This window comes from Sinocyclocheilus rhinocerous, unplaced genomic scaffold (assembly GCF_001515625.1).
Source record: "Sinocyclocheilus rhinocerous isolate Xijiao unplaced genomic scaffold, SAMN03320098_v1.1 scaffold278, whole genome shotgun sequence".
Taxonomy (NCBI): Eukaryota; Metazoa; Chordata; class Actinopteri; order Cypriniformes; family Cyprinidae; genus Sinocyclocheilus; species Sinocyclocheilus rhinocerous.
The window spans coordinates 471,457-488,374 of NW_015664178.1; the positions used below are offsets into that span (position 1 = coordinate 471,457).

Here is a 16,918-nt window from a genome sequence, read left to right on the forward strand (position 1 = left end):
ATATATATATTATATGCTTAGAATATATGTGTGTATAGTTTAGAATTACTTTTATTTATTAGTTTTAGTTATTTTAGTAGTTCAAGTTAAACTACACACAATTTTAAATAATGTCATTTTTTAAAAATATTTTAATTTCAGTAAACATTTATTTTAAGTCACACTTTTTTTAAAGACTCTCTTCAAAAGGCTACATGAGACTTCAAAAACAGGAGTCCCAGAAGTGAGTCTGAATGTGTGATATCCGTGTAAAATTTGAATAATACCAGCACTACAGTCATATCTTAAGATAAATCACCGAAAGGACGAGTGAGGTTGAAGAGAAAAGTCCTCCAATTACCTCCAAAGTGTGTCTGAGTGGCTCTCACTGAACCGTGAGCCATCACAGCCTGACAACATCTGATTCAATTTAGCGACGAACCTCCTGCTTCTCACCGCCGCTACAGACCACTGCTCATCCAGAGCTCATCCAGTTTCATGCCTGCTACAGGAAATCCATGCCTTGAAAGGGTCCAGACTTCTGCATTAAACCCGCATGCCAGGGAACCACAATTTATATAGTAGTTTTCCCTAGTATGCCGACATTATTTACTTAACAAGCAATACAAAAGAAGATGGTTATAATTGTGTAGTTTTACATTTAAAGAGACACTTCAGTCACGCTCACAGAGAAGGACAGGGAGAGAGAAGCTATAAAGTGAGTGCTACAGAAAGAAAGAGGAGTAGATACAATGAGGAAGGCAATGAGCACAACGAGAAAATAAGAGCGGGGGAAAGTCTGAGAGAATTTGGCCCTCATTTGTCTCTGCGGACAGGTAGTTAGTGGCTTACCGCTGGCCTGTTCCCTCACGGGCTGCTGTCCTGTCTCTCTGGCTCACAGTAAATCACATCCTGCAGCCAGAACCACTATTATTACCGGTCTGTGCACATTCTCCAAGATTACACCAGTGCGGCAAAGAGGATTCACCCATTGAGAGTCTATTTATAACCTCTGATCCTATGGCTTCCTGACCCCTTGTTGCCATTGCTCATTGTTTTAATTGTTGGCTGGTTATGTTAAGCAGTTAGTGCCTACTGGTAGATGCCAAAACTACATAAAATCAAGAGCAAAAAGCACAATGAAGGACATTTAACCCTTTCGCACGTGAGTTTAAAATATTCTAGCTGAGCCCCCAGCGTGAGTTTTTTTTAGGCGACCGTTATTTTAAAATGTATCGCCTTATTGTTTCCATGGCGACGCGTCATGCTGGTCATGTGACACAACGCAGCCAAAATAGATCTGTATGACACATGGATCGCTTTTATTTCGTTTTTCCTGTTTTATTCAAAATATTCACAAACATGCTCACTATATTATGAAATATCTGATATTCCGATTCTGAAATATGTGCAATTAAATCTATTTGGTAGTTTAAACACTTTTATAATGACCGTGTTAGTTGATCTATAGCGTGTGATGGGCGCCGCCATGTTAGTTCGCACTGCATCCGAGCTGTGGGATTTACAACACGCAAATTCATCCTCTCCTACCGAAACACGTTAAAGTAGGTCTCGGTAAACTGGGAGAAGAGCAGAGTAAACTTTATAGTTACCTACACAATCTGTATATGATATCAATAAAAACATGTCGTCAGATTATATTTGTAAGGATTATTATTGCCGTTTCCATAGACATCAGCGTGCATTTTACAAACTGTAAATGTATGGTTTTGCTAGTACTTGTGTATTTAAATGTCTGAAACCTAAAATAAGTATTATATGGTTGAAAACACTGAATATTATATTTGTGATAATATGACAAGCACTCAGCGCGTCCAAAAGCGCGAAAGCAGATTTAAATTCAGCAGTTGATGACGTGACGCACTGAAAGTTCTAATCACACCGGTGTGATCGTACGCTTCAGGGACCAGCCAAGAGTGATCACACCGGTGTGATCGTACGCGTCAAAGGGTTAAAAGTAGTCATGTAGAATACAGTTTTTTAAAATTGAAAGATTATTTCACAATATTACTACTTTCACAGCATTTTAATCAAATAAATGCAGCCTTGGAAAGCATAAAAGGCTTCTTTTAAAAACATTTTAAAAAAATCTTAGTATATCAGTTTCGAAATACAATTACAAACATTTAATGATTACTTAAATATTAAATTACAATTTTCATAATTTTAAAGTTAAACATTAGGTTAACTAAAATGATGAAATCCCTTCAAATGAGTTGAAAATGGCATCAGAAATCACAAAGAACAGAATAAAACCATTTACTGTATAATGCAAATTAGGTAAATACAGTGGGGAAAATAATTATTTGATCCCCTGCTGATTTTGTAAGTTTGACCACTTACAAAAAAATTAAGGGTCTATAATTTTTATGGTAGGTTTATTTTAACGGATAGAGACAGAAATGTGATGGCACTGAACAGATTGCATTTTTCTCATTGATTAAATACAATAAAATCAACCTATCAATTCTATATGAATTCAATATCCTGTTAACAAAAATTATTCCACATTTTTACATCTCTGAAGTTGTTCATATGTAAAATGCTTACATTTTAGATGCTTTTATGTAGGTAACAATTCACTTGTCATTATTAAAAGCACAATACCTACATTGGCCATTGAGAACGGGGAATGTAAATAGCCTTCTCCAGGTGTTAGTTTTATACATGAAGTGCTTTATTTAAAAAGTACATCCTTGACTGAAGCCATTTTAACCGCCATTTGTCAGTGAAAGTCGTCCAGAAATATCCATTCTACTCAGTTTATCCCAAAAAGTCACAAGCACCATGAATAAAGCAAAGCAATTCATAATCAACCCGTGCTGCACACAAGTTTCTGTGGTAGAAAATCAAGCTGAAGATCTTCTGTACTGATTATCAGCATTTATGTCCATAACAAATCCTCTTATAAGCATTCGAGCTACAAAGAGACCTTACCTAGAAATAATATCCCTGAACAGTTCCCAGTGGATCCCGAGACCCAAAAAGCAGCTCTGTCTAAATCTATGTCACCATCCCGCCTGATCCAAATCTAGACAGCCAGCATTTCATTACATCTCCACTCTGAACTGCACATCACCCGAGGTGTGGTGCTACTTAACTAACACATCGAATAATAAATAACATTACTGCAACAATCTAATGATCTGATAATGGTAAGGTTTATGAATGCTTTCACAGGCTTTTAACTGCAGTTTCCTGCATAATCGTTAAGATAAGCAACTCTCATGACATGCAGACGATGTAAACACTCTGTTGCCAGGAGCTACAGACAGACTGGACTTAAAGCTGTCAATAGTTGTTTGCTTAGGTGAAAACTAACACGGCGTGTGGGTGATGGGTTAAGCAAAGGGCCAGAATACAGAGTCTTCTTCAAAATGCTCAGTATTAAACTTGCAATGTTCACAGATTGTGCTATTAACATGACTGATGACCAACTAAGTTTGGTTTGTTGATCACTATTCATCTTTGATCAGACTTGAGAAATTCCCTTGGAACTACAATAGAATGAGTGAAGAAAGAAAGTAAATAAATAAAATGAATCAAAGCACAAACAGAATGTCATAGAGGCCGGCAGACGGGCTCTTTTGACTTGGACAACAATCCAAAACACTGTAGAAACAACCCTGGCATCAACTTTGCATTGTGATGGCAGGTTTTGTCAACTCACCCCACTTACATTTTCTTCAGAAAACGAGAAATCTATTTCTTTACAGACACACTGTGAAATCTGCTGAGTTTGCTTAAATGTTTTAAAGGTTACTTACTAACTTGTACATGCATATCCTGTATTACTAACTAGTGGTCGACCGCTATTGGTTTTTTGACAGCCGATGCCGATATCTTGGAAAGCAGAGTGGCCGATGGCCGATATAAAGCAGATATAATTTTATTTAATATTTAAGAAATTTGAAATCATTTGAAAATGGATGAAAAAATAAATGTGTAAAATAAACATGCTTATACTTTAAATGACAAAGTATTTTTTCACAAATAAACAAATATTTAATAAAAAAAAGGAAGTAAACACTGTAACCAACAGGGCACTCAGTATTCTGGGAAGTTTGTGTGCATTGGGGAATCACATTTTTTCAAATAAAGCCAAGGTAACATACAGCATTTTACATACAGCACACAGTGAAAATGACATGAATATTGACGAAAACGACCATAATTTGCACGATGGAAGAATTATCGTCTTGTCGTATACAACCATTCAAAAACTCGGCAGAATTTATGTGACCGCTGCACCTGATGTTCATAAACTTTCATAACTAGTAAGGGTTTTTTCTTTTGCCTTGTGAACTGGCCGAGCCTTAATGATTCTGTTTCTTTACATGTATTTGCTTACTGACCGTTGCATGCAATCATGAATGACAGCATTTTTTAAAATTGGCTATTCGTTGTGAGGAAAAAAAAAGATTTCGGGTTCGGGTCGGGTCAGACGATCTCAGGTATGGGCCGGATTCGGGCTTCACTTTAAAGCCCGTGCAGACCTCTAAGCTAAACCCTTTGACCAGTCATTTAGACAACTCCTCTCCATGCAACTGCATGCTGCAACATTAATTTAGTAGTGCACAGACCCTATCCTAACTATCAGTTACAACATCTTCCTCAAGTGCAACTAACCTTATTCTATTTCTAGATGAGAGTCAAATTGCTGTCCCTCTCTCGTTGGCACACACAGACACAAATGTGTGTGTCATTGAGATGTTACGCAGGGGAAGAACAGATAATGAGCCTTTTACTGTGGAGTTTATGATAATCTTAATGAGCTACTGCCCCCACCATAAAACCCATTAGAGCAAGAGTTCTGGCAGAATCAATAGTCAGTCGACTAGACTAGAAATAGATGATCACAAACTAATGTATACACTGAAAATGTCCAAATAAGACTTAAGTGAACTCTAATTCTCATGTTCGGGCAACAAAAAAATGTTATCATTAAAATTTACTGTACAAAATTCCTTGGAAACAAGAAAAATCAATGAGGGTTATTTTTTTACACAGATGTAAAATTTCTGTCTGATACCAGTAAGATGATAATTAATTTCATGTTATGGCTGATAAATGCCTATTTTAAGTAATATTTAAATTCTACACTACTTTATATAAATAAATTAATAATGAAACATTTAAAACTTAAAATTATTTTTATTTTAAATACTAACATTGAATCTAGGCACTACAGCATTATTATGTATAAAAATAGATATTCTTTTTCAGATTTGCTGCTTACATTTAACAATGTTTTTATAAAAATTTAAATCAGCAAGTAAATGATGGCAAAGATAGTCTAAATAAAAAAGGGAAAATGAGGATGCACAATTTAATATCCAATATATTTAAACCGATAATGATAAAAAAAAAATACTGTCTGATATGGTACACAGTATTGTCCATCACATAATTTCATTAGCATATATGAGATTGAGCAATATCACACTCGTAGATGTGAGATATGGCTGTATATCGGCACGGCTGTGATTTGGCTGCAGGTAATCACAGCGTGGCAATATACAGCCATATCTCACGTCTATGAGTGTGATATTGTGTTTATACAAAATTTCAACGGCACGAGTGTGTAAATATATAAGAAAACCAACAACGGAGTCTCTTTAAAAAGCCTCTTTTGTGCAGAACTACTTCCTTCCGCCACAGATTCAAATCTCAATTTGACAGTTTAACAGCTGAGCTCAAGCCTCTGTTACTAAAAGAAAACGTCACTTTAGAACTAGTAACGAAGGAACGTTGAGTTGCTTCATTGAAAGCTTATTGTATTACAGTATTCAAAGCTGTGTATTATGTAGAGTATTATGAGAGAGAGATGGACTGAGCGAGTGTGATCACCTGCATCTGATACAGCATTTATTCTTCAGGAAAAATAACTTCCGTTTCAGTCTCTTTCAATATAAAAGTATTTACTGCTCACTCGTAAAACAGTCTCTTGTCGCCATCTAATGGCGGAACAATGTCACTAAAATCACAATCACGAACACACACACACACACACACACACCCCGTTTCCCAATACTAAATACTACCATTATGTATAGGGTTGGGAATCGAAAATCGATTCCGATTCCAGAATTGGATACTTAAGGTCAGGAATCTGATACTTCTTGTCAAATTAAAATTTAGATTTGCCTATCAATTCCTGTGCGGTTTTTTTTCTTCATCTGTGAGGACCGGACCTAGCAATCTGCCAGGACCTTGCTCGCTAATCTAAGCGCTCCAAAGTTTGGCTACATTTGCGATCAGAAGCCAAAAAAGCTAAGTATAATATCTGTGATAGCTAAACAGAGAGGTGCAAGAGAGGTGCCACCATCAACATGACAAAGCACTTTAATTTAATAGATCGTTAAAGATCGCGAACACGATTCAAGCACCAACGTGATTGATTCTATTCCTAAATTACAATGATTCATCTGTTTCATTCCTCAACCTTTGACGTGTGCTCACAGAAGTACTGGGATAAACGTTTATAGTTCAGATATAAGCTGTGTGTACGATGTGTACGGTAGCGATTAAAATAGAGTAAATCACCTTGTGAAAGTAATTTGACACTTCAAATAAAGATTTATCAATTACATTGTTACGCCAGTAGGTGGTGAAAAGGGGCTGTTAAAATGTATTTGTCTTTGAATCATACAAGAGATTCGTTCAAGAACACTGATTCATCCAGTAATGAAACAAGTACATCTTGAGTGAGTCATTGAATCATTTATTCACTGGGAATCGAAAATAATCGGAATCGATAAGCAGAATCTGAATCTGAATTGGAATTGATCAAATTCAAACGATACCCAACCCTAATTATGTATATAAAATATTTATTGAATAATAAACAACAACAACAGCCATCATAAAAGTTGCTAGACAATTCAGTAAGGGTGCGACGATAAATCGATTTGTGGATCGATTCTGCGATTCTCTTTTGAATCGATTCGGAGCTTAGTTTTTAACAGCAGATGGCACTGCGTGCTTTAGAAACAGCCGTACTCTGCTCGCTTCCAGTTCCTTACACACATACCACTTAAACCTAAAATAATCATTCATAAAGTTTGAAAAGGTTGAAGTGAATTACAAGTGTTCACTGTGGGCTGTTTACATTAATCTCGCATCATAAAAGCCGAGGTCCAAGTATATTTAACCACTTACATCAGAGGTCCCCAACCACCGGGTCGCGACCCACTACCGGGCCGTGGAAGAATTGCTACCGGGTCGCAAGAACGTTCTGGAAAAAATGTGTATAGATATGACGCTCTGTTATTTATTTATGTTAATGATTGTTCTAATTATTCTGTATTTTCTTTGTATGTGATTGATATGGAGTAGCAATTTGACAATTTCATGTTAAATAAGTAAATGAAAGATTGCTCTGATCTGTCACATATTAAGAGTTAAACAGATCGCAGTTGATCCGTAATAAGTATGGATGAGACCCTACCGTTAATCGCAGATTAATTTGCCAATTTACACGTACAAGCAATTTTAAACCACAAGAAGAAGAAACGAAAGAGAGCTCAATTCGTTACTCACGCGCTGTTCTCGCACACAAAGCGCGCACAAGCATAGAGACGTGTTTCAGACAGCGCGGAAATACCGAGTTGCGAATACATACACATAAAATTAGCCTATGTCAAAAACCCTTCACGGCATTGTCATTCTCTGTGCTTTAAATATTTTTTTTCTTGCTTATCCAAAAAAATTGTCTGATCTGTGACTCAAAAAAAAAAAACAATATAATGCGTTGAACCAATATAATGCTATTATAATACTATATAATAGCCTATATATATATATATATTAGGTTCATGAGCGCTGAACAGCCACTGACGCCCTAGAGCTCACATCTTCGAAAACGTTGAAGCAAATTTTCAAATAGATGTTATCTTTATTAACAAACCGCATATTTGAAGTCTAAACAAGTACAAAAAAAACCTCTCAAAACTACATTCCGTGACACAAAAAAACAGTATTCTTTTTTTAATTATAGTGGATTTGGGCATCCGCCATGACACTCGCTGTGAGAAATACAGAAAGCGGAGTGATACAAATTGTGAAAGGGCATTCCTGTAGCGATACCAGTACAATATCTCTCGGTTCTCCACCAATCAGATTTGAGAACCAGAACGAACTGTTGTATAAGTGTTTATAAATATATACCGTATTGGCCCGAATATAAGACGACCGCGTTTTTTCAGATGTATTTCCAAGAAAAAAAACATCATCTTATATTCGGGTCAATACGGTATATATTTCTTAAAATGTATTTACCTTATATTTCTTCAAATGTATTTACCTTTTTTGCCAAAAGCAGTTTCAGTAAAACTTTTTTTACCAAGTGAATTGTGTAAAATAAAGAACTTTGTAGTGACTGAACACATGGCGATTTCATCTTGAAAACGCGTCAACAGCAGGGGAGTGTGAACAGCGCTCCACTTGTTTAAGTGTAACTGTGGCTAATGGTGTGGGGCCGTTGAGATCAGCCAGTAACAACTGACAGTTCTCTTTAGTAGTGCAAGTCACTTAGGCCTGTGTCAAGGCATGTGTGATGCACTCAGCCAGCAGAGTACCTATTAGGCTAGTTGGACCAGCCTTTAAACCCTCTTTCTCAGAGATTGGACATAACCACCCATGAAATTCCCAATTTTCATCAACCAAGTGTACAGCTGACAGAATGTGGCTATTTAACGGTTGCAATGCCTGTGGATGTAGAAGGTTTTTACTGAAAAGTGCACATTTGTACCATCATCACCATCATGAATGCACAGGTTGTCAGTTAGAGGTTTAAGAGTTTAATTGGCCATTTGCTAAAAGTACACTGGAATGCACAGGCATTCCACAAAGTTCCCCCGGCAGAGTCAAAAAAGTCCCTAGAAAACCACCTGGGAAAGTGAAAGGCAAGGCAAGTTCTAGGATGCCCTTTCCTTGCACTTAGTAACTCTGAAACATGAGTCACGGTGTCCATTATCACATTTAGGGCCAGTGATTTTCAAATGCACAGAGAAGTTTTGAAAGAAGTCTTTAAGTTGTCCAGAATAGGAAGATATCACCATGTTATTTCAGCTCTCCCTGCAGGCCTGCTAAAACACACCCTGTTGTGTGGCTGACTGGTAACACAGCTGGAGAGCTTCCTTGTGTATAAACTGCAACTGCTTTGGTTTTCTAGTCATTGTGACAATAAACACAATCAAGCCACTTCATTTTGTGCTCAACTCAGAGAAATGGCGTGCAGGGTAGAAAAAGGGGTGATCTAGCATGGTGGTTAAAGCTCCAAGCTATGAACTGAAAGGTTGTGGGTTCAAGCCCTGCATCCTTTCCTTTACATAAAAAAAAGAATCCGTTTCTACCAAAATATTACTACAGTCAATTGTACAGTGGTACCGTATTACCTTACGGTACCACTGTCATCCAAAAAAAAAAAAAAAAAAAAAAACTCAATGAGAGGACAGTTATATTGCAGCAACTTTGACATCATAGAAATTATGGTTAACATATTAATTTTTGTAAGGACAGGTTCAAACCCGAAGGGATGAAACGATTAACTATTACCACTGGTCAAATTCAGAGGAATATATAAAAGTGTCAACTACATGATGTATTATTCCATAAATAATTACAAACAAATCTCTTATAACATCATCAACCCTTCTGGAAGTGGACACTTTAAAGACAAATGTCAGATGATTTGGCTGCATGGTCTTAATAAGTCAGCACTATTACCATGATTTCATACAGTTAACAAATGATTATTGAAAAATGGACATTTGTACAAACATCAGCATTAAATATTTCTAACAAATGCCTTGCAGTGCCACTACATTGAACTCAAGACTAATAGCTAAAGAACTATCATCAAGAAATAGCTACATATATGATGAAAATGATTAAAAAAAGAAAAGAAAGTCACCTTTACAAAATGGAAAATCGTGGAATGACCCTTTGGACTTTTCCAGCATAACTTCAGTTAAACTAAAGGGTAAACCTCATCTCGCCCTGAAGCAGTAAATGAAACAAAAACAAAATTATATTGCCTAACCTAATCGCATTCCTTCGATAACAATGTATCGGATTCAAGTATATTTTCATACTGCAGTCTTGACTGAGTAAACAACGACTTGAACGGTTTCTAAGCGAGAACTAATGCACGGAGTCTACTGTTTACGCACAACTGAAAATTTACGGAGGATATTTTACACAGAAAAATAGTTTTAAACCGTAATAGTATCAATACAGGCAAAGCCAATCCCAATATCTGAGACTTTTACAAATCTCCTTTACTACGCCGAATCTCTCAGAGGTATTTAAACTCCCGGCGACACTGAATGTTTTGAAAACCTTGCGACTTCCAGCACTTGCAGGGTGAAACAAACAAACTCACCTCGTTTTTTTCGACTGGCTTTCTTTCTTGTTGAGAACTCCTGGAACGCAGCTGGTGAGCTCGGTCCAGTCCGCGTGCAAGCCGCAACTCCAGCCGGTGGAGAAGCGAGAGAACAGCCAGGTCTCCTTTCGGTTCGGACGGTAGCAAGTACACTTCTTCTGGCCCGGTCTACAATCACACGGAAGCTCCAGTCGAACATTTTGGACTAGATGCCTCCCGAAGGTCGTCCCGCCGGTCTTTTGAATGTGGAGAAACACAATCACGTCTTCCCCCTTGATTTCGAAATCTATTTTGCGCTCGAGATCTTTAATAGGGAAGTAGTACTTTTTCACATAGTGCGGATCCGGAGTGGGGAAAATTGTCATGTCCTCTTCGTACCCGTGCGGGGAGCCGAAGTTTATCACCCCGGGCGCCACGTACTGGTACAAAATCAGCATGAAGAAGACTGATCCGACGACGATCAACAGAAATTTACTGGTCCTTTCAACCATGTTCCTTTCCGTGTCGTTCATTTGTTATCATTTGTCAGACAACAACAGTCCACGGTGCTTCTGTGGTGGCTTGCACCCTTCTCGTCTCTCCGGAGGCAAATCATCATAGGTCCACTTAAGAGTTTAGAATCTCGAGACAATGTGTGTTTGGATACATTATATCCACATTTCGACCGGTCCTACCTGTCGAAAATCCAGTTCGAATCCGTTCACGGGACCCTTGTTGCAGATGAAGGCATAGCAGTCCTCAAACCTCGAGAGTTGTTGAGTCTTCAGTGAAGCCACCCGTCAGAAAATACCTCCCTTGTCTCGTATAATTATTCTACACAGCGACACCCACTTTCCCCCCAACACACACACATCAAGCTCACACTCGTAACTATGAAGAAAATGCTTTGTTTGGAGTTGTCGCTTGCAGGTTTTTTTTTTTTTTTTTTTTGAGGAAGCCTTTGGTCGTGGACTATTAGTTACAGACACGTTTTCAGTTTTTTTTTATGCCAAAGATCCTCAAATATGTAGATAGCTTTCAAGGGGCCCTCTTGATAAAATATAAACATTTTATATATAAAGACCGGTTTATACTGTGTAAACAAAATTGGCTACTGCGTTTACAGAATTAACTTTGATTTTTATTTAACTTTTTATTTTATTTAATCATTAAAAAGATGCAAATGCTATCTGAGAAATAATGATATTGTATTAAATTGTATTACATTTTTTATTTATCTCTACTATATATGTGTGTGTGTGTGTGTGTGTGTGTGTGTGTGTGTGTGAATGTGTAAGCCAAGAGATAAAAAAAAAAAAGGTCTAGATCATAATAATTGTGTATAAAAAATACATTTAATATAGATAGTATTTTCGTTTTATGTTTATTATGTTTCGTCATGTTTTATTGTGGACTTGCACAAGTAACTTGAAAATAATTAATTAGCTTTATGCCGGTGCACTGAGTTTAAAGCAATTTCGAACGAGAACCAAAACATCAAACCTGTAGTAATTGAAGAGATTTAGAGTTGGTTCCGCGACTCCACACAGAACTGATAGGGGGCGACACAGAAGAGTAGGAGGCCTGACAATGGCGTGTTGTAATTCTGCCATTTAAGCTTTATTTTCAAAGTACATCTAAAAGCAGAGGCAGTAGTGATTGATGGACATGCGTGATTTGTGACACAGGGAGGCTTTTTAACCACTAAGGCTTTCAAATTTAAGCCTAAGTGCAAGTAAAGCAATATATTTAGATCTTAAATGTTCCATTTCAGAACCCACTATCAGAGACAATAAGGCTTAGAAGTAAGCTTATTTCATGTTATATGTGGCTGTCGTGACTGTGAACGAACCCACGTAGACCCTGTACAGTTTCTGAGTGATGTTCCATTAAAATCTGCTTTGCCTTCAGTTTTCACCATAGTCATTTACTTGTGTTCCAGCTCCATTTGTCAGTCTAAAATTTCAGTAGGAAGCCTGACCTCAACCCCTTTTAGCTCAAATACTAATGATAATATGAGCTTTAAACACACCTTTAGTGTCAGCCTCACAGTACAGTTCACCTGACTACATGGAAAATTCCACGTTTATGTCAGCTCGGCTGAAATGGATCGCTTGATCCCAGACATATTTGTTGATAATACAGAGGTGAACTATCTCTTTAGTCACTTCAATGAAGCAATCAGCAATTTTTTTCTATGCAAGAGAGTCCATTAGCAAATAAATGAAATTATATCATGCAGCGGAACCATCACAGCATTTTATATTGTGCATAAAAGAATATGATTTTGTTTTTACAAACTATACTATCAGCAAACATATACTCCAAGGTCATTAATGTTTACAGTAATTTTTTCGATTTCTGTGCCACTAGCACCACCAAACTCCAGAATAATTATTATATTTATTATTATTATTATTATTATATACACACCTTACAGCAATTTATTAAACAATTACAAGAAAATATCCTCAAAAGAGGATAAAAAGAAAAATCTCAAAGAGGGGATCCAAAATAAACAGTTTTCCAAACAATTTCCCAATATGCCATTCATCAGCCATTTATTGAAAGCAGTGTTAATTTAGTATCATTAAGATACTATTTTTAATATATACTTTTTTTTAAAATAATTTTGAATTCATTTGTATTTTAGTATTTTTCATTATTGTATTTTTTTTTTTTCGTTTTTGCCATTTATTAGTTTTTGCCATGTTATTGTTAGTTTTTTAATATGTCTATAGTCTTTATTAATTATTTTTAGTTTTAGTTATTTTAGTACTTTAAGTCAACTAAATGACAATGAGAGAGGTTGGGTGTCGCTTTGGCAACTAGTCAGAAAAAATGCTTTTGGTTTTAGTTAAGTACAAGTTGGGTGTCGCTTTGGCAACTAGCTTAAATAAAATACGTTTTTCAATATCTTATTTCATTTAACATTTATTTTATTTCAAGTAACAATTTTTTTATGGTTTTAGTTTTAGTTAACTAAAATAACCCTGAACAGAAGTACAGATAGCCACACCCCCAACTCACACCATTGGTGGAGTCATTTTTGTTATATGCAAATAGAATTCAGGAATGCTCAATTCAGGAATCAGTGTCACAAAGACACAACATTTATAACTTTCAAGAAAATTTACCAATTGGCGGCTTACGTATAGTTGACACTGCATATTAAGTTAGAATAGGAGAATTTTAAATTATTTTTAAACCAAAAAGGTGACATCCCTCAGCTTTGTACATAGTTTAAAGTTAAAATAATAATAATAATAATAATAAATGAAATAATACACATAGTGAGTGTATTGCACTTATATTTATATACATTTCACATAAGGCTCCAGCATACATAGGGCAAGCAGTTTGGGGATAGGCATATGAAAAGCATTTACTCTATTCACATGACCTATAGGAAGTCATTGCCCACAGTAACCTGATTTGCGAATACAGCCTGTATCCTGAAAGAGAATGACTAATACTGATTGTGCAAACTACATTCATCTTCAATCTCCAGACAGAATATAGCAGTTAATTGAGTTTCCATTATAGACGACTGATGTCCAGTGACTTGAGCTCATCTGGACTCCTGTAAAGTGAAGATTATATTTCCTTTTTTATCCCTCCCCTTTTCTAATACACGATGAAGTTATCACTGTAGATGTAGTTCAGGAATGTCTATTCTACAGGTACCTCCTTTAATTCAACAAAAACCAGTGAGCATCTGTACATGAAAGCTTAGGAGCTCATTTAATTAAATGTTTTTTAAGAAGGAGCTGAGATTGACAATTGCCATTGTTGGTATAATGCATCACGTCTGACTTGGCCTTGCTCAGAACATTGCCTGAGTGTCCCTGGCTTTAACCTCGTTATTTGCCTTAAGGGGTGAAAGCATTGAAGCAAGAAAGTGGCTCAAGTTCCTATAATGAGCAAGGACACAGTAACCTAACTTCATGTTAAACTGCATTTAATTATTCTCCTTATTGACCAGTGATCTTAGAGTCATAAATCTGTTTCTTCACTCATCAGAAAGAAAAAAGAAACAAAAGCCATGTTGTCCTTTATGACTGATAATGCCAAGATGCTAATAAATACTATCTTTTACTTTTATGGGAGAGAACTGAATTGAATTCTGTACAGAAGAATAATTATCAATTCTTAAGTTTGTGAGTTTTGTTTCATTAGTCAGTCAGTATTATTTATTAAAACAGCAGAAGTTCATATTAAAATGTTTGTGCACAACCAAATTAATAATTATGAGCCAAGATGTGTCTCTGCTTTTTAATACAAAGTGATGCCCATACAAGTGAAAGGTCTGAAGGATATACTGATGTATATACATTCAGGACTCCTCCACACATCACACAGCTCTTTTTTAAAACAGATGCAGATCTCTTGAATGCAGTTGAGCACTGAACATCTACTGATTCACAGAACAGGAAGCACTTCCTGTTCTGTTGCATTCTGCACCCTTGTAATGACTGTGTGATTTTGTGCATGTCTTCAAAAGCATTTTCAAAAAGCATAAATATTCAGAAACAATGTTTTCATAACTTAACTGTAAAGCTAGCGAAATGTTTTTAGGACATTTGGTTAGCTGGGTAGCTTTACAGCATGTCAATCGCATTATAGTTTAATGTATTTATTTTCATGTTTTCAAATTTCACATAAAAGTGCGATGTAACAGAATGATCTCACAGGTTTATGTCCACAAGATAAAGATCACCCAGGCAAAGTAGTACATTATATATTTCACCTGTATGAGAGACAGTGAAGTTGAATAAGTTAAGACCCTCATATACTTTAAGCAAAATTGTCATTTCAAACTAAATCAGGTCAAAACAAAACTAATTTTTGGGAGTTCGAAAACAAACTTTCCAGAATAGTTTGCTCCGGCTGGTAAACACCTTCGAAATACCATTAGTTATTTTTACCCCTAGTGAAGAATGAAGAAAAAAAAACTTCTCCATGAGTATACTAGGGCCTTTATCTTCAAAGAATGACAGAAATATACGGTTTATTAATGGTTAAACATGTTTGATCATTAACCAGACATTAAATGGTCCATTTCAGGGTAACTCGTATATATATATAAGCAATGCACATGTGGAATTTGAACCCTGTTTTGCGGTTGAGACATTAAGTTAACCTTGTTTGCAACCAATCCAACAACGGATCTGACCAGAGCACTTTAACAATGAGACTCTCTCTGTTTAATGGAGTTTTATTGCCACTGTAAGGTTACAAATGTTCCATGATGTTCCCCAGCATGATTAGTTTGGTCATTTAATGTGACAAATGAGAACGAATGCCTCCTCTGACTCAGCGTGCCTGAGCGCTGGAACATTTCAAAAAGCTATAAAAGGCAGTAAGTGCAAAGACACTGGCTCCAGCGTATCAGTAGTGTGAAAATTATCAATTTGCTTGGGGCCATGGATTCTTTGTAGCAAAATAACTCCTTCTATATTTCAGTTTCTGTGGGTTCGCCTTTGAAGCACAAAGGGCTGACGTCAGAGAGCGAGGCAGCTGCAAAGCAAAATTAGATTAGACAAAGTCACACGCCTCCCAGAGACAAGGTGGCTTGTCGAGCTGCCATGAAAGCAAAGAGATGTTAAATTCATACTTTCCATCATGACCTCGAACAGCACACATTCAGAGATAATCAAATAACATGCACCCACAAACACTCACACAAAAGGAGACTGGAAACTGAAAAAATGTTTCCAGTCACCTTGTTTGACACCAGAGCACTTAAGTGCTTTAATTTTTTGTTCTTCTAGGCTCTTACTAAAGCACATTCTTTTCTCTCTTTATTTAATTTAGTGTTTAATTACGATGTTAAAATACTTTCTCTTATTCCATTTGACAGTTTTTTCAGGCACTTGGTATTTTCCAAGTGTTCAATCTCCACACTATCTAGTCACTTGTGCACACCATAAAAGCAATTTCTCATTCTTCTGAACAAATTGCCAATGCTTATACATTCATGCAACTGATTATGTACAAATTCTGCATTATCAGTTGCTTATGTCATGTTCATCAAAACATATTACACTGGTTTTTAGTTGAAAAGGCTTACTCCCCAGAACATCTAAGCATTAGTTTATTGCATAAGTCATTCAATGCAAAATGGTTGAACCAGCTGTCATAATTTTCAATACATTCCTATTAAATATTTTTGTAAATGTGTCCTGTATTGATAAATTGCTCTGTTGAATCTTGACTTTCGCTAATGAAGGGTAAAAGTGGCTGATTCGACATTCCATTTTGTATATTTTCACAATGATATTGAACTGTAATTTGCTGACAGACCAAAAGTAAATGCGTAAATGTAAATCTTGTCCAGTGTCTTGCAATCAATATCCCACATACTGTAACGTGTAATCCAGTATACAAATCATATATGTGACCCTGGACCACAAAACCAGTCTTAAGTCGCTGGGGTATATTTGTAGCAATAGCCAAAAATACATTGTATGGGTCAAAATTATAAATTTTTACTTTATGCCAAAAATCATTAGGATATTAAGTAAAGATCATGTTCCATGAAGATATTTT

General features: G+C 36.3%; 1 protein-coding gene across 1 annotated transcript in view; it reads right to left on the minus strand.

Moving 5' to 3' along the window:
• Positions 1-11,267, minus strand: part of hs6st1b (heparan sulfate 6-O-sulfotransferase 1b) — a 69,715-nt gene extending 58,448 nt beyond the window's left edge. Inside the window, exon 1 of the mRNA XM_016540308.1 lies at positions 10,388-11,267. Coding sequence (XP_016395794.1) covers positions 10,388-10,899 — 512 coding nt within the window. The 5' untranslated portion in view covers positions 10,900-11,267. The remainder of the gene's footprint in view (positions 1-10,387) is intronic.
• Positions 11,268-16,918: the final 5,651 nt, after the last annotated feature.